The following is a 27895-nucleotide window of genomic DNA, read 5'->3' on the forward strand; positions in this document are numbered from 1 at the left end:
TGCTTGATTTGAGCATGCTTTGTTGATGCTTTAATGCCAAACACGCTCATCCACAGCCCCAACATCAGCCTAAACATAATTTACCAATAAATGCTGGGCTCTTTGTCTAGCTGGAGCATTGTATGCATTTTAGATAAATCAGTTTATATATTCAGTAGAGAAAGGCCGGCCATACACAAAGCAAATTTCTTTCCTGCAACCACAGGTTGTTGTAGCAGCTGTTAGCGATAAGAGCAAGATAATCTGGCAGGCTGGTTGTACCAAAGTTGATTAAACAATCAACTTGGTACATTCGGCCTGCCCATTAATGGTTTGCATCTCGACTGGTTCCTGCTGAATCGGTCAAGATTTGAACCATGTATGGCCCCCCAGAGAAGTGAGGCACTGACAGGGCTTAGCAAGAGTATCAAAGATCTGCAAGGATATTTAGTGCATGTCCAATCACTCCTGCCAGGCCATTGTCTTCTCCTGGTGGGGGGACAGGGGCCGGCAGGGGAAGCCATCCCCGCTGGGGAGAAGACAGTGATTATCGCTAGTGGCTATAGCAGCTGCTAACAATAATCGCAAGAGAATCCGACAGGCTGGTTGTACTCAAGTTGATTGATCGATCGACTTGGTACATTCAGCCTGCCCATTAATGGTTTGCATCTCGGTCAGTTCCTGCTGAACCGGCTGAGATTCAAACCATGTATGGCCGGTCTTAAAAACCCATAACTTCTCATCACATTTGCCAGCCTCAAACATAAAAATAACACCCACAGTGACAACTATATGTCCAACCAAGTCCAATGTAGACTCTAAGGCCATAATCAGTGTGGGAAATCAAACAGGAAATATACATATTATGGTATGTTAAATACAGTATGCAATTGAAAAAGTTTTGTTATAGCTGTTATAATTTAAAAGCGGAGTGGCAGGAAATGGATTGGCTAGACACAGGGAAGCCTGCCCATTCAGCCTGCCCGTTAACGTTTCGAATCTCGGCCGTTTCCTGCTGAACCGTCCCAGATTCGAACGGTATATTGCCGGCCTTAAACAGCCATAACTTCTCATCGCAGTTGCCAGCCTCAAAAATAAAAATAACACCCACAGGGACAACTGTAAGTCCAACCGGGACCAATGTAGACTCTAAAGCCATAATCAGTGTGGGAAATCAAAGAGGGAATTTACATATTATGGTATGTTAATTATACCATTCAAAAAGTTTTGTTATATCTGTTACCTGTTGATCCTGCCAGAGCCTTCTGTGATAATAAGTTCCTGTGACTGTTATCAGTTAAGATTGTTTCCAACTCTCTCTGTGGATTCAGATCCCCCCCTGTTATATAGGCGAGGAGGAGGTACTCTATAGTCCTAACACATGTCCTGTTCTAGGATGACAATACCCCTTCTCTATAGATTCAGTACAGTAAAATCCTTATTATCCTTGAACAGGAGGCATTTTTAGGATCACCAGGTGAGAATAAAGGAAAAAGCCTAAAAAAAAGAAAACAAATGCAGCTGCCACATTTAGGGACCAGTAAGCTGCAATATTAAAAATTTTTGTTTTTAGAAATTGATAGACTTCAACCTTTTCGCTGCCAGGCCCTGCGCTCCACATTTAAAGTCAGGTGGCCAGGCCATTTTTTCAATTTTTCCATTGTTTTTTAATTTTTCTATTACAGCTTACAGAGTTTGTGAAAGACCCTTCCAAACCATATTTTACAGATTGTTTTAGGCCCTAGGATATTTGCGCAAATGTTTGTCAAAATAATATTTTCGCAAAAAAAATACACTAAAATCATTATTAGTGGATACATACATGGCAACATTGACAAAACTCTTATATTCCTACTATACATACACGTCAAAACTGTATTGAGTTTATAAATAACAAATATTAATAATAAATTGTGCCTTTTTGTGAATAAGGTAAAAAAAATTTACTTGCAAATCCGGAGGTTACCATTTTTTCACATACAGCTTTCAGAATTTGAAAAGACTCCCCAAACCATACATTTTCTAAAAGTACATGACATGTAGAATAAAAAAATTGCTACAGATTTTTTTAGGCCCTGCAATAATTGCACAAATGAAATCACTATTTCCACAAAAAATACACCAAAATCATTATTAGTGCACACAACATAACTTACAAAATTCCTGCTAAATTGCTACTGAAGCCTCGTTCACATGGGGCATACTAAAGTGTATGCCCATGGAGGGCCATGTTTACCTTCATGAAGATGCACAAGTGTTCCGTGCATCCACATATAGGCAGTCCAATTTATGTCAATTGGGATGCAACGGCTGCACAGGCATAGCCGCTGCTCCCAATCTGACATCTGTGTGGGTACTTGACCCTGAACGCAGACAGGGTTCCCTTTCTCTGCAGCCTAAGCTGCACATTGTATGAATGATGACCAAGGAGTCTGTATAGAGACTCCTATTCTTTCATAAACCGATACATAGTAAACACAGTTTACTATGCTCAGTTATCAATGTACACAGAAGCGATTGCTGATTATGTCCATTGTAGGCAGCGGTGGTGCCTCCCCTCTCTCCAGTCACCGCCCCTCTGTGTATAATGGATAGATTCATGCATGTATGAATCTATCCATGGCCCCTGTAGCCAATCTCTATTCAAGCATCCGGCCCCTTTTCAGACGCCGGGCGTCTGAATTACAGTGGCAGGGGTGTTTTTGCAGCACCTTATTAAAGCTTTAGGCTCTAATAGGCTTCAAAAAAAGGTGAACTGCGAGTGCAAAGCATTGCACTCACAGTTCACCCAAGTGTGTTAGAAAAGCGAATGAATATTCGCTTTCCTAACATTGAACTGCCTCTCAGCCAATCAGGTGCACGGGTCTGTTACCTGTCACCTGATTGGCTGAAACGATGGGAGGAGGGGAGGAGATGCATGGAGGACACAGGAGCCGCTGTCTGACCCGCTGCAAGGTCCCACTGCTCGCCGCCGTCACCCTCCACCACCGAGACAGGGTAAGTGCCGGGCAGACGGTGAGTGGGTGGGGGGGTCACAGAGGCACTATTTGATGGGTACAGTGACAGCATTTGATGTGGCACTATTTAATGGGCACAGTGATAGCATTTGATGTAGCACTATTTGATGGGCACAGTGGCAGCATTTGATGGAGCACAGTGGCAGCATTTGATGGAGCACAGTGGCAGCATTTGACAGGGCACAGTGGCAGCATTTGATGAGCACAGTGGCAGCATTTGATTGTGCACAGTGGCAGAATTTGATGGGGCACAGTGACAGCATTTGATGTGGCATTATTTGATGTGCACATTGGCTGCATTTTATGGTCACAGTGGCAGCATTTGATGGGGCACAGTGGCAGTATTTGATGGGGCACAGTGGCAGTATTTAATGGGGCACAGTGGCAGCATTGGTTGGGGCACAGTGGAAGCATTGAATGGGACACAATGGCAGTGGTTGATGGGGCATACTGGCAGCATTTGATGGACACAGTGGTAGCGTTTGATGAGCACAGTGGCTGCTGTTGATGGGCACAGTGGCTGCGTTTAATGGCACAGTGGCTGCTGTTGATGGGCATAGTGGCTGCAATTGATGGTCACAGTGGCTGCGACTGATGGGCACAGTGGCTGCATTTGATGGCACAGTGGCTACTGTTGATGGGCACAGTGCCTGCAATTGATGGGCACAGTGGCTGCAATTGATGGGCACAGTGGCTGCATTTTATGGCACAGTGGGTGCGTTTGATGGGTACAGTGAGACTGCAATTTGTTTTTTTTTCAGATTTTTTTGGTTTGTTTGCGCCCCCCCAAAACATTTTGAGCCCCAGCTGACACTGATTGTAGGAAAGGGAGAGGGCTGGTAAACACATGTTTATCAAGCCCCCCCCAACCTCAAACTCACTATTCCTGCCCCCCTCCTGACAGCTTCCCCGAGTGACGGAGCAGTAGCTGCAGGAGGTGTGTGGGGGAGGAGGTAATGTCGGCCAGCAGCGGGGGATTGGTGATGTGGGGGCCATTGAAAAGTGGGGTAGACATATTTTTGTGCCTTGTAAGCCTCTGCAGTACCTGAAGCCAGCAGGAGAGGCAGAGGAGGTAAGTCAGCGGCTGTTTTGCGCGGCGGGGGGGGGGTGGAGGGGAAAAGAAAAGAAGATGGGGGAGAATTTAAAAGAAGAGGAGCAGCAGGAGATGGATTGGCTAGAGACAGGGATGTGCCGGCATTGAGAAGGAGGGGGTCACATTTGGGGTGAATAGCTCTGATCATGACCATGAGCTTATAGCGGGAGGAGGAATGTGAGGAATGTGAGGTCCTTATGGTGTACGGACATGGCCAGCTGGAAGCACTGCTGTAGGTCCAAATGCCATTAAGACCTGGCAGTGAAAGGGTTAATGCAGGCCCTACATTATGCAATTTTCTTTCCTTCAACCACAGGTCCTGAGATTAACCACTTAAGGACTGCCCCACGTACATACATTGCAGCAGGTTGGCCTTTTAGCGCAAAATCAGGTACCTGTACATGATTTTTCTGAGTCTGGGGCATGCACACAGAGGTTATCAAATACCACCAAAAGAAACTCTATTTGTGTGAAAAAAAGGACATCAATTTTATTTGGGTACAGCGTTTTACCACCTTGCAATTGTCAGTTAAAGTAACGCACTGCCGTATCGCAAGAAATGGCCCGGTCATGAAGGAGGTAAAACCTTCCCGGGGCTGAAGTAGTTAAACTCTCAAATATGGATTCGCTCTAAATTATCCCACTCAAAAATCCATTTTAAAACAAAGTAGTACTTCATGTTTTTTTAATCCTTAGGGGTCCATTCACACCACTTGCAGTGTGAGGGAAAAGCATGATTTGGTGAGCGTTTCCCGCACCGCACAGGAACATGCTGCCATCTGCAGAAGCCTGCAAGTGACATTAATTGTTAATGGCACCCCCACACATCTAAAAAATGGGTGCTTTTGCGGCCACCAAAATACATGGCACTGCAATACCATAAAGTTTGGTGGATTTCAAAAGTCATGCCTGGCATACTTTTTTGCACGTTCCTGCTTATTTGGCAGCCTGGTCATGAAGGTTTTCTAAAGATTGGAACAGTAGACAACAGTACTGAAAAGGGAAGTGGATGAAAAGAAAATGTTAAACTGTTTTTTTTTTGTTTTTTTTTAATCGTCACCTCTTTATTGATTTTATTGACACACCACATTTACATGAAACAAAACAGTACACAAAACAGTATCTGGCATTTATTAAAAATTATCAGACAAAATGAAGAATTAGATTATAGACCAGAGTAAACTTCAGTCCATTAAAATATTATTCTTTTTAGTTTTTAGTTGCCACATTGGTTTAAAACACCCTTTACTGGCAGTATTTTGGAACACTGTTTACTAAAACTGGAGAGTGCAACATCTGGTACAGCTCTGTATGGAAACCAATCAGCTTCTAAATTCAGCTTGTTCAATTAAGCTTTGACAATAATAAAAAAAAAAGTGGAGGCTAATTGATTGCAATGCAGAGTGGCACCAGATTTTTCACCTTCCAGTTTCAGTAAATCAACCCCACTACTCTCACACCCAAGCTGCCTGGTTCTCCAATGGTCTCACAGGTCCCTTTGCACCCCTTCCAATCAATAGTGTTGCTGAGGAAGCGAGAGCACTGTTGATTGGAGCAGGAAGAAAGTGGAAGTGTTGGACCACTGTATTCCTGGGCTGCTGCATTGTGTGTGAGAGAAGTGACCTGGCTTTTAACATGCTGATATCACAGGGTATTAGCACATATCAACCTAAAAACTGAATGAACAGCATAATTATTTACTCTATATGCAGCCTGTATAAATACGGAGGGTTTAATTGGGCTTGAAAGTGGTTGTGCACCCTAGAACCACTTTTACCTCCAGGTAAGCCTATATTAAGGCTTACCTGTAGGTGCTCGAAATATCTTCTAACCCGTGGATAAAGCATGCGCCGATGACTACGGCGCATGTGCACTTTAGAAAGGGCACATCATGCCGTTTCTTATAGGGGTCATGCCATGATTGGCATGCGCAGGTGTGACGTTGCACAACTCTGGCCATTCATAGAGCCAGAGTTTGCTGCCCCAGAAGGAAGAGGGGTGAAGATGGACGCTTGCTGCTAGTGGGGACAGCATTGACATTGCAGGCTTCGGTTTCAGGTAAGTGACACATAATGGGCTACTATGCGATGCATATGCTTTATCATTGCAGGGAAATAAAGAGTTTACTTCCTCTTTAAAGTTCATCTCCCTCATTTTTTGCTGATTGTAGAGTTATGGATATATTAAATGATTTCGGTTTTCTGATCATTTGCTTGAATTCTCAGGATGACAGGAGTTTTTCTTTTGCTTTAGGATCAGATAAAGAATGGTTTAGGAAGAGAGTTAACAAAGCTGATGGTGTCTCCAGAAGTCAAATCGGTAAGTACCGTATTGTTTCCAGAGGTTTTTTTTGTGAGTTCATGGCAAAGCCTGTGGGGGCATGCAAAGAAAAGAGTTACCAATCCCTAGTGGAAGAATGGGTGAATTATAGTAAAACTTTAGGCAAAACTTTTCTTTTTCATTTTGGATAGAGCCTACTACACACAGGCCGAATGTTGGCCCATACTTATGGCAGCCGGTCTGACAGAAGCCTTCAAAGGCTCATGACCAAAAAAAGGCCTGCTGGCAGCCTCCCGGTCAGTGCTCTCAGCCAATGGCAGAGAGCGCTAACCGGAGTGTTCTGGTAGGGAGGCTGTCCCCTTGCCAGAACACAATAGCTCAGCAGGGGAGACCACTGTACTTACATCGGATTGTAAGTACAGCGGCTCTGACCTGAGCTGTCAGTTGTCAACTACTGGGTTGAACGAGAAAAAATGAGTAGCGTTTACAATGCTTAAGAGAGGGTTATAACCCCTGAAAAATATATTTTTTCCCTATTTGTCCCATTGGGGAGATTTACCTTCATTTCCTGTACCATAGCCAAAACAGGAAATGAGAGGAAATCACTACGAAACTCTTGGGGTCCCCCAGGTCTCCAGAACTAGCATCCCCGTTAGATGACTTCCCCTGTATTACTTTTCTGGGGACAACTCAAAATTTGTGATTTTATTTATCTTTCACTTTCAATGATAATAGTAAACAGCACAAATAGAGTAAGTGAATCTCTCTAATGGTGGCACAGACAGAAATTAAAACTGACAGTTGTCCTAATCCTTCTCCCCTCTATCCAAAACTAAAAAAAAAAAAATAGTTTTGCCTTTAGTTATACTTTAAAACTGTTAGTATAGTGTAATTTTGTTCTAATATGTAAGCATATGTGAGAACATGCAGTTTTTATATGATATTTGCATATAAAAGCAAATGAAAAAGTAAATAAAAAAGCAAGTGTAAGGCATCTCAAACAGGGGCTTTTTATCTTATATAAGATTAAAAAAAAAAAACCTTCTGCCTTTACAACCCCTTTAAGTAAAAAGTAGTAGTAATTATTACTCACAGACCTCCTGCTTCCAAGACTAGATGTACCTTATATACTCTCTTTAGTTTGTTATGCAGACTTTTGAGTTTTTTCTCATTTTCTCATGTCCATGATCAATTAGGTTCTTTATTTTCTTGAGCAAACAGAAAAAAGCGTAGTGCACTTTAATGCGTGACAAGTGTTTTTTTTAAGTCATATATTATTATTAATATTATTCTTGCTATACAAGATTTATATAGTGCAAAGAGTTTGTGCAGCATTTTTACAATATAAAGGGAGATAGTATAGTTACAATACAATTTAACAAGAGGGTAAGAAGGGCCCTGTTTCTGGGAGTTTACAAACTAATTGGGAGGGGCAAGTGAAACAAAAGATAACTGTGAGGAAAAAAACTGATGGGAGAAATTAAAGATTAATTTGTTATCTGAAGGCAGGGATCAATTAAAGTATTACTAAACCCAGGACCCTGCATTCACTATATCTGGTCTCCCACAGGACACGAAACATGGAAATGCAATTATTTGAGTAAATTTAAACTGTTAAATATCCTTTCTCATCAGCAGTAAATAGCAAGCTTGTGACTTCTATCAGTGTCTGGGTAAAGCTTATAGGAGGAGTTTTCATTCTCTTCTCTCTGTCCTATGAGGTTGCAGGAACCCTGGCCCTTTCTCTGGACAGTGCTGATTGGCCCTGTGCTGATCACATGCACCCCCACCAAAAAAAAACTCTCTAGCAATACACACCAAACTGAGCTTGTGTACAGTGTCCCCAAGGTTCTGTACTATCAGAAGAAGGATTAGGGACTGTGGAAGAAGGGGAGGATCAGAGAAGACAGAATCAAACACCCTTTTTGCACAATGCAGAGGGTTCCACAGTGAGAATAACAAGCACGCCTAACTGCATACACAGACTGACTTTACTGTTGTGGGTTTAGTAACACTTTAAAACTGAACAGAGTAGGAGCTAGCCAGTCAGATAGGGGTAGAGAGTTCCAGAGGATGGGATAGGCTCTTCAGAAGTCCTGGAGATAAGCATTGGGAATGTTCATCATATATAGAGTGGGAAAAGTTAGAACCTCTTCTGGTTTTATCACATTGCTGGGGATATATTTCCTTACTTCTTGTATTGGTTTTGTAAGCATGACTGAAAGCGAAGGGGAATTCACAGAGGAGGCTCAGACAGTAATATAAAACTGGTGTCGTTTCCAGCCATCTTGTACACTAAAAAAAATATTTTATTATGGCCTTTGCTGGGATTTATCCTTAACTCCATGTCCAGGTGAGAATGTTCTCATTTAGACAGAGAGTTTATGTAAATGTCCCCGATGGGGACACATGCCCCAAAAAAATATGATCAAGCTTCTATTCCTCCCCAATCTATGCATAGCTAAACAAAACCTTTGTCTTGAGTAACACTTTATGCATTTTATGGACAATATTTCTACTATGCATTATAAATAATGTATGAAATTGAATGTCTGATTTATGATTGAAGTTTCTAAATGACCTTTGATAGAAAAATAAATATATTCGAGAGAGGTTTTCTATAAATACATCGTTAACCTTCTGAAAAGTGACAATAGAGTAGAGTCACACAAGCAGAGTCCTTAGATGGCCTTTTAAAACTGTTGTGAATGCCAGTAATGACAGTGCCCTGATCCTGTTCCTGTCCACCTTGAGCTGCTCCCTCTCCACCTGCTGTATTCTTCATCATTTAAAATAAACAAGTTCTTGTAATGGAACTAGAGACCTCTAATGCCCTGTACACACAGTCGGACTTTCCGATGGAAAATGTACGATTGGATCGGGTTGTCGGAAAATCCGATCGTGTGTGGGCTCTATTGGACTTTTTCCGTCGGAATTTCCGACACACAAAGTTTGAGAGCTGGATCTAAAATTTTCCGACAACAAAATCTGATTGTTAAAATTCGGATCTACGTCACCTCGTTCTGAACAATCGGATATTCCGACAACTTTGTGCGAATGTTTGTATGCAAGTCAAGTTTGGGCCAAAATCCGTCTGAAAAAATCCAACGGATTTTGTCGTTGGAATGTCCGACCATGTGTACAAGGATTATAAGTGACATGGCTGGATTGCAACTCTGGTGGATTGTCAGGGTAGACAGATCTTTCATAACACAGTATGTGTTTACATATGAAATAGCGTGATAAGTTATCCTGGTAATATTCAATCCCTATTTTTTAGCAAAAAGATTAATTCTTGGAAAAACACTTTAACGTGAATGTGAATGTATAACATCACTAAAAATGAAGTATGTCTGTTGTTAAATATTGCAAATGTAATACAGCTGCATTCTTTAGCTTTTGTTTGCCCCCGTTCCTTTTTTTTTTTTTTTTTTTTTTTTTAATGGATGCAGTGGAAAGAAAAGCAAGTTGTACTGGACACATATTTAAAGCACATGATGATGATAATCAACTAAGGGTGAGGAGGGGCGTTAACATTTAAAAATGCATTTTCTTGACTGCCAGGTACTGCCAGATGTTGATATTGGCTGTTCTAGTGTGGGGTCACACAAGGCATGGAGAAGCTCAGGGCTGTGGGGACTGGAATTCCAGGTCTTTATTTCTACTTGTTAATATTTTGTAGGACACTAGTCTGATTCTACTTAAAAAAAAACACCAGTCTTATGAAACACTTTTAGATACTAAACAGTAAAACAACCAACTAAAGTTCACATTTTTCTGTGGATTAATGTTCGTGCGAACCATAATGCAAGATAACACTGAGAAGATAACATGGGAAAGACACATGAACATGAGTGATATAGGTGCGGCCACCTCGAATGGGTTACCATATGGGAAAGTCTCCCCCAGTGGGGTTTTTCCACAGCCAATTTACAGTCATTAATGAATTAATTTTTAGAAAAGTTTTTATTAAAAATAAACATAGCAATGCAATATAAACACATAAACATTTAAAGTTTGAGCTCTGGTCGGAGATATACAGCAGTACATGTTTTACAGTAACATATAAAAACAATGCATACATATATTTTTTTGACAGCAAATTAATCCCCTGAGGAAAACTTTGACCACGCACGTCGAAACACGTTGGGAATTTGCATACCAGATGTTTGACTAGATATCATGTACTGTTGTATGGTTATACATTGTTGTAGAATTTTGAATGGTGTTGTAAATCTCCGACCAGAGCTCATATTTTAATAGTTTATGTGTTTATATTACGTTGCTATTTATTTTATTTTTTTATTTTTTCTAAAAATAAAATCATTAATGACTGTAAATTGGCTGCAGAAAACCCCCATTGGGGGAGACTTTTCCATATTGTAATACTGAGAAGAGATTTTTTTTATCCATTGAAACTCCATTGCATTCTGATTTTATCTTATTTTGCTTAATGACATAAAGTTTCTTTGTGAAATTTGTGAATTCAGCTTTCTGAAAAATGTAGTTTCACAATTATTAAGGGAAATATCATTTAGATTAAGATTAAGGAGTTGTAAACCCTCAAGGTTTTTCACCTTAATGCATTTTTGTGTTGCAGCACCCCCCCAGAGCCCCCCTTTTACTTACCTGAACCTGATCGTTCCATCGACGGGGACGAGCCCAGCAGCTCCAACTGCTCTCTCGGGTTCCCATTGGATAGATTGATAGCAGCAGGAGCCATTGGCACCCGCTACACTCAATCAAATCTAGTGACATGGGACCAGGGAGCGAGGGTGAATCCTGCTGTCTGTGACAATGGACGCAGCAACAGGACTCGGGAGCACACCCACATGAGTCCCTTCTTGGAAAGGGTCTCTCCGAGGGTACACTCGAGAAGAGGAGGAGCCAGGAGCGCTGCAGGGGACCCCAGAACAGCAGAATCAAGGCCATTCTATGTAAAATCCTTGCACAGAGGAGGTAAGTATGGCATGTTTGTTATTAAAAATAAATAAAAAAATTGGGCTTTACAATCACTTTAATAAAGTGAACCATTTTTTCTCTGAAAATGTATGCTACTGAGGAAAGAATAATTTCAGTCAAAGGGAAGAAATTATCATTTTTTTGGATGCATGGTTATCGCTTGAAGGGTACTTGATATCTAGAACATGTCTGCTCATGCATGTTAAACTAGACTTTGGCAACCAAGTGCAGATACACTTCATTGGGACCAATGCATAATGTGTAACAAAGCCATCCATAACTCTGCCCCTAGTTACATCACTAACCTACTCCCGAAATAACAACCAAGCTGCTCTCTTCGGTCATGCCAAGACCTCCTTCTCTCTAGCTCCCTTGTCACCTCCTCCCATGCTCACCTCCAGGATTTCTCCAGAGCTTCTCCCATCCTTTGGAACTCCCTACCCCAATCTGTCCGACTGTCCCCTAATCTATCTATCTTTAGGCGATCCCTGAAAACCCTTCTCTTTAAAAGAAGCCTATCCTGCTTCTAATTAACACTGTTTTACTTCCTCCATCAGCTCATCCCCCCCACAGCTATTACCTTTTGTATCAATTGATCCTTCCTTTTTAGATTGTAAGCTCTAACAAGCAGGGCAATCTGATTCCTCTTGTACCAAATTGTAATGTAGCTATAATGTCCGCCCTCATGTTGCAAAGTGCTGCACAAACTGTTGGCGCTATATAAAACCTTAATAATAATAATAATAATAAATGCCTTATCCAATTGGGATACACCAAAATGCCCTGGGTTCGCTTCAAGCAGGGTTCAGTGAACTTCAAAGTAGTGCAGATGCAATCCATAGGATCTGAATCTGTCAAAACAAAAATGCCAATTTTCTGGGCTAATAGTCATTAAAATTGACCAGAAGCAGAGATTTTTGAAATACTTTAAGTGAAAATAATTAAAGAGGCCAAGTTCACTGAAATAACATGCTTGTAGCAGTGCCTTAATTCTGCCTGTGAGGGGGCACATCTCTGTGTTGTACAAAAAATGCTACAACAGCCCTGACATTTAGGCCCCTTTCACACGGACAGACCGTCTATCCATTTTTCTTCCATCCGTCAACAGACGCAAATGCATTCCTATGGGCAAATGGATGACCATCCGTTACCATCCGTTAACCTCTGCTTCTGATTTTATCAGTTTTTTTAACGTACAAGGCTACGTCCAGATCCCGGAAAATGGATATTAACTGACGTCAACAGACAATGTCCGACAACATCTGTTCAGTTAAGATCCGTTTTGAAGAAACACTTTTTTCTTTTGTTTATCTGTGAACTCAACCTATGACCCAGGCAGTAGTTGGACAATAGGAAGTACATCCCAGGTACATGCCCAAGGAGAAACATGGCAAAAGATGTCTCCCATGAGGAGCTTATAAACCTGGTGCACGAAAGGCCAGGCCTGCAGGACTCAACCTGTCGGGACCACAATGAAAGAGTAAGAACACAGCAACTATGGGATGAAATGAGAGGAGCAATGCTTTCTGGATAATTTCCTTAAAGGCACAGAAACTGCTGTAAACGGATACAAAACGGATGAAGAAACAGATGTAAATGTGTACATTAATGGGTGAAAACAGAGAATAACGGAACAGAAGATGGATGAAGCAACAGATAAGAACTGATACGTTTTTAACGTTTCTAAACTGACGGCGCCCATGTGAATGAGGCCTTATAAAGGGAAAAAAGTGTTTAACCACTTCAGCCCTGGAAGGATTTACCCCCTTAATAACCAGGCCATTTTTTTACAATACGGCACTGCGTTACTTTAACTGACAATTGTGTGGTCATGTGACATTGTACCCAAACAAAATTGATGTACTTTTTTTCCCCACAAATAGCGCTTACTTTTGGTGATATTTGATCACCTCTGCGTTTTTTTTTTTAAAAACATATTTTTTTTACTTTTTGCTATAAATCATACCCAATAACTAAATGTAAAAAAAATCACATTTCTTCATCAATTTAGGCCAATTTGTATTCTGCTACATGTTTTTGGTAAAAAAATCCCAATTAGCGTATATTGATTGGTTTGCGCAAAAGTCTACAAACTATGGAATAGATTTAGGGACTTTTCTTACTAGTAATGGTGGCGAGCAGTGATTTTTAGTGGGACTGTGACATTGCGACAGACAAATTGGACACTAAGTGACACTTTTTGGAGACCAGTCATACCAATACTGTGATCAGTGCTAAAAAAAATGAACTGACATTGTATAAATGACACTGGTAGGGAAGGGGTTAACATTAGGGGCAATCAAAGGGTTGCATGTGTTTCCTATGTGTGCTTTCTAACTGTGTGGGGGATGCTGACACTAGACGAAGAGAGAGATCGCTGTTCCTGATTTCTCTCTTCCGCTGTGTCAGAACAATGATTTTAGCACTGATCACTGTATTGGTGTCACTGGCAATAACTTTTGTGCAACCCAAATATACGCTAATTGGGATTTTTTTTTACTAAAAATATGTAGCAGAAAAAAATCATGGAGCCGATGGATGTTAGAGACCTTGCACTCCCCCACCTTCTGTTTGAGGATGCCCCACAGATGCTCAATAGGGTTTGGGTCTGGAGACATGCTTGGCCAGTCCATCCCCTTAGTCTCAGCTTCTTTAGCAAGGCAATGGTTGTCCTGGAGGTGTGTTTGGGGTCGTTATCATGTTGTAATACTGCCCTGTGGCCCAGTCTCCGAAGCAAGGGGACCATGCTCTGCTTCAGTATGTAACAGTACAGTACATGTTGGCATTCTAGGTCCCCTCAATGAACTGTAGCTCCCCATTGCTGGCAGCACTCATGCAGCCCCAGATCGTGTGTACGCGGCATTAGTCTACTTGTCTTCAGCAAACTGTTTTCTGGCTTTTTGAGCATCATCTTTAGAAGAGGCTTACTTCTGGGGTGACAGCCATGCAGACCAATTTGATGCAGTGTGCGGCGTATGGCCTGAGCACTGACAGACTGACCTCCCACCCCTTCAGCCTCTGCACAAATGCTGGCAGCACTCATACATCTATTTCCCAAAGACAACCTCTGAATATGATGCTGAGCATGTGCATTCAACTTCTTTGGTCGACCATGGCGAGGCCTATTCTGAGTGGAGCCTGTCCCATTAAACCGCTCTATGGTCTTGGCCACTGTGCTGCAGCTCAGTTTCAGTGTCTTGGCAATCTTCTTATAACTTAGGCCAGTGACGGCGAACCTTGGCACCCCAGATGTTTTGGTACTACATTTCCCATGATGCTTATGCTCTCTGCAGTGTAGTTGGGCATCATGGGAAATGTAGTTCCAAAACATCTGGGGTGCCAAGGTTCGCCATCACTGGCCTAGGCCATCTTTATGTAGAGCAACAATTCTTTTTTTTAGATCCTCAGGGAGTTGGGTGTTTTTATTTGCAGATGTGCTAGTTTTAGTCCACACATCAACAAATAAAAAGACTGTGTCATCTCTCCAATCGCTCATGCGTTATGAATGTCATGTAGAACCCTAAAAAAGCAGGACTACAATTCCCTGAATTGTAACATTTTATGTGGTCATCAATAAAGACTGGTACCAAACAAGGAACTTGAATGATTTTTTAAAAAAAAGTGCTTCCCACTCTATATACACTGTTACTTTGCTAACAGACCAGCACCCCAAGCTTGTCACTAAAAGAGTTGAGCAGCCTACAACCAACACACGGGCCAGACTCACCACCATATTTGAATCCCCAACATTGGAGTTAAAAAACTTAAGTGAGTGTTTATTTATTAAGTTAACATTCAATTTAATAAGTAAATAGTCTTTATTCATTTTAGCCTAGGCCCACACTGCTGCAGGATTTCATACCCGCATTCCAGTCTGACTTTGGGGGCGATTTCAGACACAGCTGTGTTCCTGCACAGAAATCTATTGAAATTGCACCCAAAGTCGCCAAAAGTAGTACAGAAACTACTTTTGGGAATCAGTGCGACGTCGACTTTGCAGCAATAGCCGCCGATTTGGCATGCGATTTGACATGTCAAATCGCATGCCAAATCACATCAATGTGAACCTGGGCTTAACATCACATGCCCACTGAGTTCTGTAAGCAACAGCTGAGAATGACATGATCCTTTACATGTGAAAAGGAGAATACAACTCCTGCTGGATGGATAAGACTACATCATGTTAATATCCAAGATTACATATTGACCTGTCTAAAAAAAAAGTCCTGACCCCAATAAGAAAAGCAAGATAATATCAACAAAATCACAGTACATTCACTTTAATGTTTAGGTTGTTTCTGTATGTAATTCTGTTTTACAATTTCTTCTCGCAAACATTATAATGAAGTTGACATACTGAAGGAGAATGCCTTATCAAATCACTTATCAAAGTGGATACCAAACCATATAAACCATGAGGTATTTATTTGTATTTTGGCTAAAATATGTAAGCTCTAAAGGCTTGTGTTGTGTTAGCCACTATGCATTTTGCGGAATTCTCACTTCATGTTGCTAATAGATTTCTGAAAAGCAGAATACGCAAAACAACACATTGGGATTTCTTTACTAAAACTGGAGAGGGCAAAATCTGGTGCAGCTGTGCATAGAAACCAACCAGTTTCCATTTTTTTTTTTTTGTCAAAGCTTATTTGAACAAGCTGAAGATAGAAACTGATCAGCTACCATGCACAGCTGTACCAGATTTTGCACTTTCTAATGTTAGAAAACCAACCCCTTAGGAATGTTAGGCTACTTTCACACTGGGGCGGACGGGCGCAGGTGGTAAAGCAGCGCTATTTTTAGCACCGCTTTAACGTCTATTTTTAGCACCACTTTAGAGGCGCTTTGCGGACGGGATTGATTTCAATAGGAAGGGGCACTTTAGAAGCGATGAATACACCGATCCTATAGTGCTGCAAAGATGTGGCTTGCAGGACTTTTTTGACCGCTCCAGTGTGAAAGCACTCGGGCTGTCACATTGGAGTGAATTGAGCGACTCTTTCAGAGCGCTTTGCAGGCGCTATTTTTATCGCTATAGCACCTGCAAAGCGCCTAAGTGTGAAAGTAGCCTTAAGGTAAAAAGTACTTTCCAGTTTCACTATTTGTGCTACAATGCTGTAATGTTGCCTGCATATGAAGAATTAGCTTCAGGGCTCATCCATCTTTGTGTTACACAATGCACTTGTGTTTTTCAGCACTAGAAGGCACTGAAATGAACCATCTGTGTGTTGGGGTGTGCTGTGTTGTAAAAAAATGCTGCATGTCTGTTAAAATATGTGTTGCAATGTATTCGCGGCATTAGTTTTCTTTTTTTTTTCACTCTTTTTTATTTTTTATTTTAATCTAGTAATCTAGTAATCGACACCCTAGGATAGGAAGTATATTAGAAGGAAGTGTCTGTAGTCCACAGTGAGAACTAAAGCAGGGCTGATAACACTAAGTAACCACTTAAGGACCGGAAGGATTTCCCCCCTTAATGACCAGGCCATTTTTTGCGATACAGCACTGTGTCAATTTAACTGACAATTGTGTGGTCATACGACCTGTTCCCAAACAAAATAGATGTCCCTTTTTCCCACAAGTAGAGCTTTCTTTGGTGGTATTTGATCGCCTTTTTTTCAGGTGTTTATTTTTTGCGCTATAAATAAAGAACTACATTTTTGAAAAAAAAAAATATATTTTTTAACTTTTTGCTATTATACATATCCGAAAAAAATGTATTTACCGTTTAGGCCAATATATATTGTTCTACATATTTTTGGTAAAAAAATAAAAAATAAATCGCAATAAGTGTATATTGATTGGTTTGCACAAAAGTTATAGTGTCTACAAACTATGGGAAAGATTTATAGCATTTTTTTGTCATTTGTATTATTTATTTCATTTTTTTACTAGTAATGGTGGCTCTTAAAGGGGAAGATGTACCCGTACGGGGATTTCGCCCAGCCGTGCCGATCGGCAAGCGGTTAATGTAATTATCTCTTGTGTTGTTTATATGCCTTACCTTGTAATGTAAGGCTCACATGTTGTGGCTGCAGTTTGTAGTCTTATGGTTGACTGACTCCCCTATGGCCATGTATTTATTGACCTAGTATGTCTATTTGTTAAAGGGACAGGCAACTTCTTGTTCCGGGTCACACATCCAGTGCATGCCTCCCTATTTCTCTGTGTTGCATCACAAATGTTGTAGTGCAAAATGTCATGAAATACATCTCAATAGGCGTATATTGGTTGGTCTACGCAAAAGTTATCACATCTACAAACTATGGGATAGATTTAGGGACTTTAATTTTTTTATATTGTTTTTACTGGTAATGGCAGCGATCTGCATTTTTTAGCGGGACTGGGACATTGCGGCTGGCAAATTTGAACCCAATCGAAATTTTTTGGGGACCAGTGACATTATTACATTGATTAGTGCTATAAAAATGCACTGATCAATGTAAAAATTACACTGGCAGGGAAGGGGTTAACACAAGGGGGCAATCAAGGGGTTAACTGTGTTACCTCTCTGTGTTATAACTGTAGGGGGGATGAGCTGCCTGGGGCATGGCAGAGATCACTGTTCCCGATCACTGGGAACTTGACATGTCCCCTGTCAGAATCAAGTTTGTCTGACCCTCAGGCATGCTCCTGCAGCATGCAACAGGCGTGATAGCGTTGCGCTGGAGGCGCGCACCCACCCAGGACTGCGCTTGCGCGAGCCATCGTACAATGATGGAGATTCGTGCAGGGGAGCCAACCTGCCACAATAAACTCCGGTCCTTAAGCGGTTAAGATTCTTGCAGGATCAACATTTTTTTGTTGCCCTTATTGAACACATACTGCATAGCAATTGTATATTTACGGATAGGTGCGAAAAAATACCAGGCACACACATTTTAGTATATACAACATAAAGTTCTTCTGTAATAAAACATACAGTACTTACATGCCTGCTCATAGTGATTCCTGGGCTGTAAGCAATCACCTCCTTCTCACATTGCAGGAGTCATTTCCAATGCTCTTCTGGTGTGTGTATGTGGGGGGGGGGGGGCACACCTTCAGAGCCCCAAAAAAAAAAAAAGGTTGGGTGGCTCTAGAGCTGCCCAGATCACTTTTATCTGAAAGCCTTTCACAAACTGTGAAAATCCACATCGAGCTTGCTTTATGCCCTTGTGAATAGGAAACAATAGGAACCACCGTGTGTGTGTGTGTGTGTGTGTGTGTGTGTGTGTGTGTGTGTGTGTGTGTGTGTGTGTGTGTGTGTGTGTGTGTGTGTGTGGGGGGGGGGGTGCATTAAGTGTAAGACACCTGCACCACAACATTTTTAACACAAGCCACCAGCAAGGTAAATATACATATTTTTCTTTGACAGGCTTTACTTTACAACAGATTTCCAGGGGAAGCAAAAATTCTCCCTTTCAGTGGGGCTCCCCTTGCATTGTAAGGGTTACATGGTCATTTATATCTATTGGGTGGTAAAAGCACCTTTACTTGCCTGATCCTCCACTCCCACAGGCTCAATGCATGCTGGTAGACCAGTCCCTGTAGCTTCTTCTTACCTATGTTCTGACAGTCACAGGTTCGCTGATGTCATCAATTACAATGCAAGACCGATAGCCCTGGATTGGACATGAGGACCCAAAGGGACAGTCTAGCATTGGAACGTAGGGGAGCACTGAATTCTGTGGGAGTGGGGATCAGATAAGTAAAGGTGCTTTTTCTGATCCCCTAGATGTAAGAAAGCATTTAATCCTTGCAACGTGGACGCAACCAAACTGCAAGAGTGAAGTTTTGTTTTTTTGAGTTCATTATCTTAATGACAGGGCCATTTTAGTAAATAACCATTAATGTCTGCATAAATATTTTGTACTAGTGGTATAGAATGCAAACTTTTCTTCTTCTTTAAAGTAAGTGCAGGCATACAGTATATGTATTAATCTGGTTTCTGAATGAGGGATTTTAATCCTAACCTTTGCTCATCAAAATTAAATAAGTATGGAATGGAAGTAAATATTTGAAGAAAACAAAGGCTATTGTGAAATTTACGTCTTCACTAAATCAATGCTAATGGGTGTAGGAGTTAATACTTCCAAATCATCTTAGGAAGTTACAGTAACTGAGTAGCATTGTAAAAATTGTTCCTAAAATGGTAAATTAGGAAATTTGGTGTTAAATGGTGATACCCTGATGATATAGTGCAGTGGTCATCAACCCTGTCCTCAGGGCCCACTAACAGGCCAGGTTTTATGTATTACCTTGGGGAGATACAAACTAGAATACTGCAATCACTGAGCAGCAAATGATATCACCTGTGATGTATTTCAGTTATCTTGCAAACCTGGCCTGTTAGTGGGCCCTGAGGACAGGGTTGATGACCACTGATATAGCGTACACATATATAAGATTAAAAATACAAAAAAAAAAAAAAAAAAAACAGTCCCTATACCACAAGAATGGAGATAAAGGGGGAGGGGGGGGGGGGGGGAAGATAAATTATGGTTAATAATTATTATTATTTTGTACCTTGAATTGTCTGGTGCATTTAGGCCTGAATGCCTTAATGCACCAGACAATTCAAGGTACAAAATAATAATAATTATTAACTATAATTTATACCTTTTTTCCCCCCTCTCCCCCTTTATCGCTATTCTTGAGGGAGAGGGACTTGTATGTTTATATATTTATACATATGTTGATTATTTTTATGCCTGCTTATAAATAGTATAGGTGTGGAGTCAGATTCCATGGAATAAGGTCTTGAGGAAGCGGCTGTTTGAGTCGTGAAACATGTTGGCCATCTCAACTTTTTTGATGTCATGCTGTGTGTATAATTTTATTTATCTCTGGGCCCTCTTTTCTCTATATGTATGTATCTTTTTTATATTTTTAAACGTATATATGTGTATGCTATATCATCAGGGTATCACCATTTAAGACCCAATTTCCTAATTTACCATTTTACATGCACTTAGGGTTGGTGCCCCCTGATTTTTACCAAGCTGTTTTAGCTAAGGGCTTTGACTATATTTCTATAATATTTGAATTGTATAAATTATTACTAAGGATTATTTGTCTGCCACCCTCTTGTTTCTCTGAATTCAACTTGTTTAGAAACCAGACACAATCGCTGCTCCTTTGGAACTACTACAAGATTTTATTTTCCCCTCATTGGAAAAACAGTTTGTAAATTGTGAATTCCAGGATATTTGTGGTTGTGCTATTCATAGCTTTGCTTTCAGGACTACGATTAAAAAGCTTTTAATCATGCTTCATATTCTAAAACATATTTCATGAGAAAGCCAAATGCTTTCACTATACCGTGCAACTGCATTGTATCTTGCTGTGAGGGATTAAACACCACCAGCAATAAAATATAACAATTGGGAATTTTGCTTTATTTTCTTTTGACAAATGCTCAAGTCGTCTCTGGTAACAGTAAACTGTTACTGTAGAAGCTGTGCCGTGGGCGCTTTGATTGGTTTGGTTGTTTGACTACTTAGTGGGAAATGATGAGGTTTCGGGGATATGTTTTGTGTTTGGATTAAATGTGTATGTTAATTTATGGTTAGGTTTTATGGAGAGCCATACACACAACATTTTATTTACACTATGGCGGAGATTTGAAATGTGGGTAACATCTGACTTTAATTTCTTAGGACCAAGGAATGTAAAAAAATGGCTTAACAGTACGCTAATTAAATTGTCCTTTTTTTTTTTGGGAAGTCCTATATTCAGCAAGTACTGTAACTAGCATTTTTCAACATAAACTCTTAGTATAAAACTGTCACCAGTGGAATATTGATTAACCTTAACTATTTAAAGTAATTGCCACTTTTAATCTTTGTAAAAATGCATCACAATTTTTTAGAGAAAAAACTACTGCTGAGAAATTATCATAATTTAGTTTAACTTTAATAAATGGCTTGTCATTCATGTCATTGTCTTAAGATGATTAGACCTGGTTCACCCCTATGCAGTTTGCTTTTGATCTGTTTCTACAATACTTTTTGTGGTGGGTTTTGCATTTTTGCACACACGTTTTTGATGCGTTTTGCAGTTTTAATGTTTTTCTTGGCTAATTTGTTGCTGATAGATTAAAAAACACAAAACATGTCAAAAACGCACTATGCTTTTCTGCAGCATGTCAATTGAAGTCAAATGAACCAAAAACACACATTTTTGTATTTAAAAAAGTCCCTGACCCTTTTCAAAAATGCAGCAGCTGAAAAAAGCATAGATGTGAACGTGTCTCATAGGAAACCATATTAAATGGACTGTAGTGCGTATATAACAAAAAACACCAAACAAAAAAAAAAACGCATAGGTGTGAATCAGGCCTTAAAGTTTTGTGTTAAAAGGTTAATCCTATCTTTTTCCATGCTAGGTAGACATGTTGCGGTGCATTCTAGAATTATATTAATTATATTACGGCAAATTTCTCTGCCAAAGGCTATGTCCTATTTTATCTTAGTCGTAATGGACACGCTGCCTCAGTGAAATTAAACAAAAAGGTGTATAGCAGATGCTTCCAGTAAAAGTATGCACCATGTCTGGAAAATTAATTAACCTTTTGGTGCCGGCCACATGAAAATATGTTATTATTATTATTATTATAATACAGGTTTTATATAGCGCCAACAGTTTGCACAGCGCTTTACAACATGAGGGCAGACATTACAGATACATTACAATTTGGTACAAGAGGAATCAGAGGGCCCTGCTTGTTAGAGCTTACAATCTAATCTTATACATATTTTCATGCATTAGTGATAATACAGCTGTGTCTGCGTGCTTCCAGCACAGTTACCAGCGGTTAATGGAAAGCTCCTGATTGCTGCTTGCGATCAGATATTTACCGATCATGTGACTGCCATGACAGCCAATCACGGTGGTCAAATGATCATAAACTCCTCCTGCCTCGCCTCCCAGCATCCTAAACTCCAGGAAGGCTGGGAGGCCCTGGCTCCAAGGCGTTAAGCAGTTTCATGCATCATTTGTCACCCCCCCCCATTATGACCTTTGGGTTCTCCTGTCAGATACCCCTCTGCACTGTACACTGTATACTATGAAAATCATGTAGGGAAGTGCACAGCGACCCCTTAATTTTCAGTCTGCTTTGCCCTCTATAAAAAGACTGTTGTACAGAGTTGGGTCCAATGCAGACCTACATCTCTGAAGCCAATGGGTATTTTCACAAGTCTTAGGGCTGGTGTACACCAGATGTGGTCCAGTGAGTTTTTATTCTGCATCAAAAACACATGGGCAGTGTTGCAGTGTTTTAACAATTGATTCCAATGGTCCTCATTCACACCAGTGCAGTGTGTTCCAGTGCAGTTAACAAAAGTAGAACATGTTGCATTTTTTCTGTATGGAACACATCTAGAACGTATCAAAAATACACTGGAATGCATTAAAAACGTTAATGCAGAAACACATACAGAACACAGAAATTGTGGTGTAAACCTGTCCTAACACTAGACTGCTACACTAATACACAAAAGTGGTGTCTGATTAGTTCACTACACAGCTCTCAGGTTTTCAGCACAAATTAAAGGGAACCTGTGGGAAGAGACGTAAGGGAGCTGCCATTGCTGCCATGTGGGGTGTGTTTTGCTATGCATGTTACATGTTGCCGCACAGGTTGGAGCAAGAAAAATACTTCTAGGGCATTCATTCATAGTTAATTCTGAACTGATGGTCATCATTTCATCGTTTGCACACATTTTTAAGGTTTGATAGGTTTGGTATCAATTTGCTTAGTGCAGCCTTATATTTTATATTTTTCCAACCATGGGGTAATATATTGTGATTGTCTGCCCCAAAATGAACTTAAGTTAATTTTTTTTACTGAAATTTGTGTTTACTAATGTGATGTCAAAATTTGGAAAGCCAAATTTTGTTTCCTACAGGGTCTTTGCTTTCAAAAAACATATATTTGGGGATTCTAATCTTCAGGCCTAAATGTTTTTTTTTTTAACATGTGTACAAAAAATTAAAAAACGGCAGCAAAAGGCTTAACGATTTATCCTTGCCTTTTGTTGTGGTAGCAACAAATTTTCAATTTCCCATTAATTTCTGTTTTGGTGACAATAGTCACCAGGATAAATAGGGAGGGTGAATCTACCTAGGGAACACGCACACAGCAAAACAAAAAAACAAAAAAACAAAAAACAAAAAAACAAGGGGTTCTAATTGTTTTCTTATTTAACAAAAACTTTTTGGCAAACATAAAACAACTATGGATTTATTTAAAGAAAATGGTGTAGCCACCCTACTATAGGCAAGTGTGTCTATTTCAATTTAGGGATGCAAAGCTGCAGTCAGTTTAGCTGAATTGATAGTTCAGATTTCTTAGGTTGCTCCTAGACTCTGGTTACTGTTGATTTCTATCTTCTATCTAACACTGTTGTCACTGATGTCTTTGACAATAGTATGAGAGGCTGCAATAATCAAAACTATGCATGTTTATCTTTCCCCCACCAGCTATTAGGGGGTTTATTGCCACTGTTGCATGCTGGGAGAGTGGAAAAATATTCAGGGAGTGACCTTGGGAAGTCAGTCCCCCCCTGGACCTCCTGATGTGGGGCAGGGGAAGCTTGGATCTGAAGCTTGGACCTCCCTGGAGTATGGAGTTTTCTCCCCAGAGTATTGACAGAGGAAGTAATAAATGCTTTTCAGCCAGGAGCCAAGGTCAAAGAGTTCCAGGGTGGCTGAATGGTTCACCATCTGTGAATACTGTAAGTACTTTTGTTCCCTGTTCTGGAATCTGCTAGTTCATGGGTGTCATGTGCCCTTACTCTCTTATCCTGGAGTTTTGGCAACTAAAACTGAATGTCACCCATCTGTTCACATTGCTCCACTATTGTTGAGTATTTGAAAAAAAACATTATTTTGTTACTTTTTGCTATAATAAATATCCTCAATATATATAAATATATTTAAAAAAAATGTTTTCCTCAGTTTAGGCCGATACGTATTCTTCTACGTATTTTGGTTAAAAAAATCACAATAAGCATTTAGTTATTGGTTTGCGCAAAAGTTATAGCATCTACAAAATAGGGGATAGTTTTATGGCATTTTTATTTATATTTTTTTTTTACTAGTAATGGTAGCGATCAGCGATTTTTATCATGACTGCAACATTATGGCAGACACATCAGACAATTTTGACACATTTTTGGGACCATTGGCATTAATACAGTGATCAAAGCTAAAAAATTGCATTGATTACTGTAAAAATGTCACTGGCAGTGAAGGGGTTAACCACTAGGTGGCACTGTAGGGGTTAAGTGTGTCCTAGGGAGTGATTCTAACTGTGGGGGGGCTGCGTGTGACACGTCACTGATCACCGCTCCTGATTACAGGGAGCGTTGATCAGTGACAGTGTCATTAGGCAGAGTGGGGAGATGCATGTTTACATTAGCATCTCCCCGTTCTTCCTCACCGCGAGACGATTGCGGGTATGCCCGCGGACATCAAGTCTGTGGGACCCACGATCACAGTCAACGGAGCTCTGCAAGCCGCCTCTTAAAGGGCAGCGTACAGGTACATTAATCTGCCTGTACGTGTCCTTCTGCCACAGTATATCTGCATGAGGCGGTCGAGAAGCGGTTAATGCACAATAAAAAAAATTGTGTAGAATAATACTTGGCTATGTGTTTTACTTCAAATGACAGTTTGGGAGTAGGCAGTTACATTTAAAAATATACAATGTAAAATTGACAAGGGACACCAACATAGTTGGTTCTTTGATCTTAAAAACGACAGGATAATGGTGTTGTGGTAACTTGCCCAAATATATAAAAAAAAAAGAAGCATAATATAATATAATATTCTTGATATCACTAGAAAAAAAAAAGCCTTTGAAAATTTGTTTGGCATAACTCCATCAGTATCACCAGCAAAGCAGCTTCATTATTATCCCATTAAAGAAGAAGAGAATATGCAATGCATTTCAAGATTTCATAATTTGCCACATCACAAATGTTAGTTCTCCATTACAATCGCTAGTTTACGAGACCGACCACTTCCGGCTCGTCCTTGCTTCCGAGCATGTGTATTTGAACTTTTGACTTTTGTCTGACGGCCTTGTGTCGACACGCTCGGAAAATCCGACAACACACATTTGTCCGCTGAAAATGTTAAAACCTGCCATCCAACATTTGTCCATGGAAAATCTGACAACAATTGTCCGATGGAGCTTACAAACGGTCAGATTTTCTGCCAACAGCCTGTCATCACACATTTCCCGTCAGAACATCCGATCGTGTGTAGAGGCTTCAGACCTTGTTCACACCCGGTGCACATGACTGTGAATTTTTCTGCACTTGTCTCTGAAAGGGCACAAAGAAAACAATTGTTCTCTATGGGGTTGATTTACTAAAGGCAAATAGAATGTGCAGTTGCCCTCTACAAGCACAGTTGCTCCAGAGCTTTGTAAATGAGCAGAAGCTCTGCTGACTTTCATCATCCAATTATGTGCCAGCAAAAATGCTCTTTTAAAAAAAAAATCCTTGCATGTGATTGGGTATGCTTTGCATATTGAAGCTTTACCTTATTTAATACGCTCTGGAGTAACTGCACTTTGCAAACTGCATAGTCTATTGGTCTTTAGTAAATCAACCCCTGTTTTCGTTTAGTAAATTAAACCTATTGCGTGAACGAGGCTTAAAATTGAAATGACATTTCAGAAACCCTCACCATCTTTACATATTATATATATTATATCACACATGATTATACTTAGCTTTATTTAGGAAAACAAAAACCTCAGGTAAACTACAAATACTGGAGTTGATGGATTAAAGCAGTAGTGAATGGCCTATTTGCAAAGGGAACATTATTATTATTATTATACAGGATTTATATAGTGCCAACAATTTACGCAACACTTTACAATATAACATTCTCTTACCTTAGAATTTAATGCACATATGTCAAAGTCTTTCTCATGAGTTCAACAGTCCAGACATGGCTAACATTAAAAAATTGAACTGTACTAGAATTCAGTTCACATTCACATGCTATATATGCCATATTGCATACAACAGATTGCATGGCAGCTAACCCCAGTCTCTGTGCAAAGTTCTGTGAAAAGGCAAAAAAGTCTACTGATGGGGGAGGAAATCTGGGAAATCCTAACTGCAAATTGCTGTCCGCTACTAAATTATATAGCAGAAAAAGTTCAACTTTATTTAGCAGTTATAGGGACTGTATAATAAAGCTGCTAGACAAGTTTTAATAATTAAAAAATGGCTGTTTTATCAATTATAATATTTTGTTATAGCTTAAGGCACAGGCAAAACCAAAGTTATAGCTTAAGGCACAAGCAAAGCAAGACTACAGTGCTGAGGAGCAGATAACAGGGGTACTGGTTTTAGTCATTAAAGCCCAAACTTTTTTCTTTCTGTTTTTTATTAAATAGAGTGGGGAGGGGGGGGTGGGGGGTACAAACCTCTCTCATGCTTTTATTGTTGCTTGTTACTCCACGGTATTCATTATTGCTTGACATTTTAGTTTAAAAAAAAACTGGTTGGCCAAGGTTAGAATACATGTTCCATTTTCCACATTAAAGGAGAAGTACCGCCAAAGCTTGTTAGGCTGTTCTTCTCCTGTGGATCACTCCTATGCACACCTGTGACCCATTTTGAGCAGATAAAGGGCCGAAGTCCGCTGTCTACTGATGTCGCATAGCTGGCCCAGGCTCGGGCAAGATCACCACAATAAAGTTGGGATCCATCTACATGCCTGGATTGGCACCCGACTCTCACGGAGCCACTGAGAGCCTGAGCTGGCCACTCTTGCCCCCTCCACAACCCAGCACTCCAGTAAGTGCGGGGGGCAGAGCATAGAGCTGTTGACTGACAGTCACAAGCTCATTGCTCAGGAAACTGTGAGAACCAAGCGGTTGGCAGGGTTTGATCGCTCGGCTCTCAGTGTTAGAGCCAGCAGGGAACATCCAGCTAGGTAAGTACGATTAGAAAAATTGGATTCCCATACTTCTCTTTTAATTCAGACACTGGCAAACTTAACAGGTTGCTGTGTGTGTGTGTGCACACTCTTTTCTTTGTGACAGATCTCCTTAGGTGGAAACCTCTGCTGAGAAACACACATTGAGGTTGCCAGTTGATAATTTTTAGCTGAAAATGCAGGTTCCTTAGCTGTTAAACTGATTACCTATTATAAATCACCCAGAAGAAGTATACAATCAGCTAAAGCAGAAGCCCTAATCTGCATACACATACTTATGTTGATAGCAAAGCAACTAGCATTTGTGTGGAGGAGAGCTCTGCAACTGCATTCTCATTTTTTTCTCAACACATGCCTCCTTCATATAGTCTGGCAGGAGACAGTTATTCCCTGGGCTCCCCTTGTATCCACTGCAGTTTCCTATAAGCAGTTAACTTGCCTAAGAAATCAAAAGTAGAAACTTTTTGGTGCCTGTTAGGGATGAGCTTCGAGTTCGAGTCGAACTCATGTTCGACTCGAACATTGCCTGTTCGGCGAACAGTGAACAATTTGGGTTTGTGTTCACGACAAATCCGAAAAGCCGCGGAACACCCTGTACAAGTCTATGGGA

General features: G+C 40.4%; 1 protein-coding gene across 3 annotated transcripts in view; it reads left to right on the plus strand.

Moving 5' to 3' along the window:
• BNC2 (basonuclin zinc finger protein 2) overlaps positions 1-27895 on the plus strand; it is a 793258-nt gene that overhangs the window by 248914 nt on the left and 516449 nt on the right. For all 3 annotated transcript variants that reach the window (XM_077475239.1, XM_077475236.1, XM_077475237.1), the window contains exon 3: positions 6343-6408. In XM_077475239.1, the coding sequence (XP_077331365.1) occupies positions 6343-6408 (66 nt within the window). The remainder of the gene's footprint in view (positions 1-6342; positions 6409-27895) is intronic.

Source organism: Lithobates pipiens, unplaced genomic scaffold (genome assembly GCF_037356315.1).
Source record: "Lithobates pipiens isolate NorthernLeopardFrog02 unplaced genomic scaffold, aLitPip1_a1.2 Scaffold_13, whole genome shotgun sequence".
In the NCBI taxonomy this organism is placed as follows: Eukaryota; Metazoa; Chordata; class Amphibia; order Anura; family Ranidae; genus Lithobates; species Lithobates pipiens.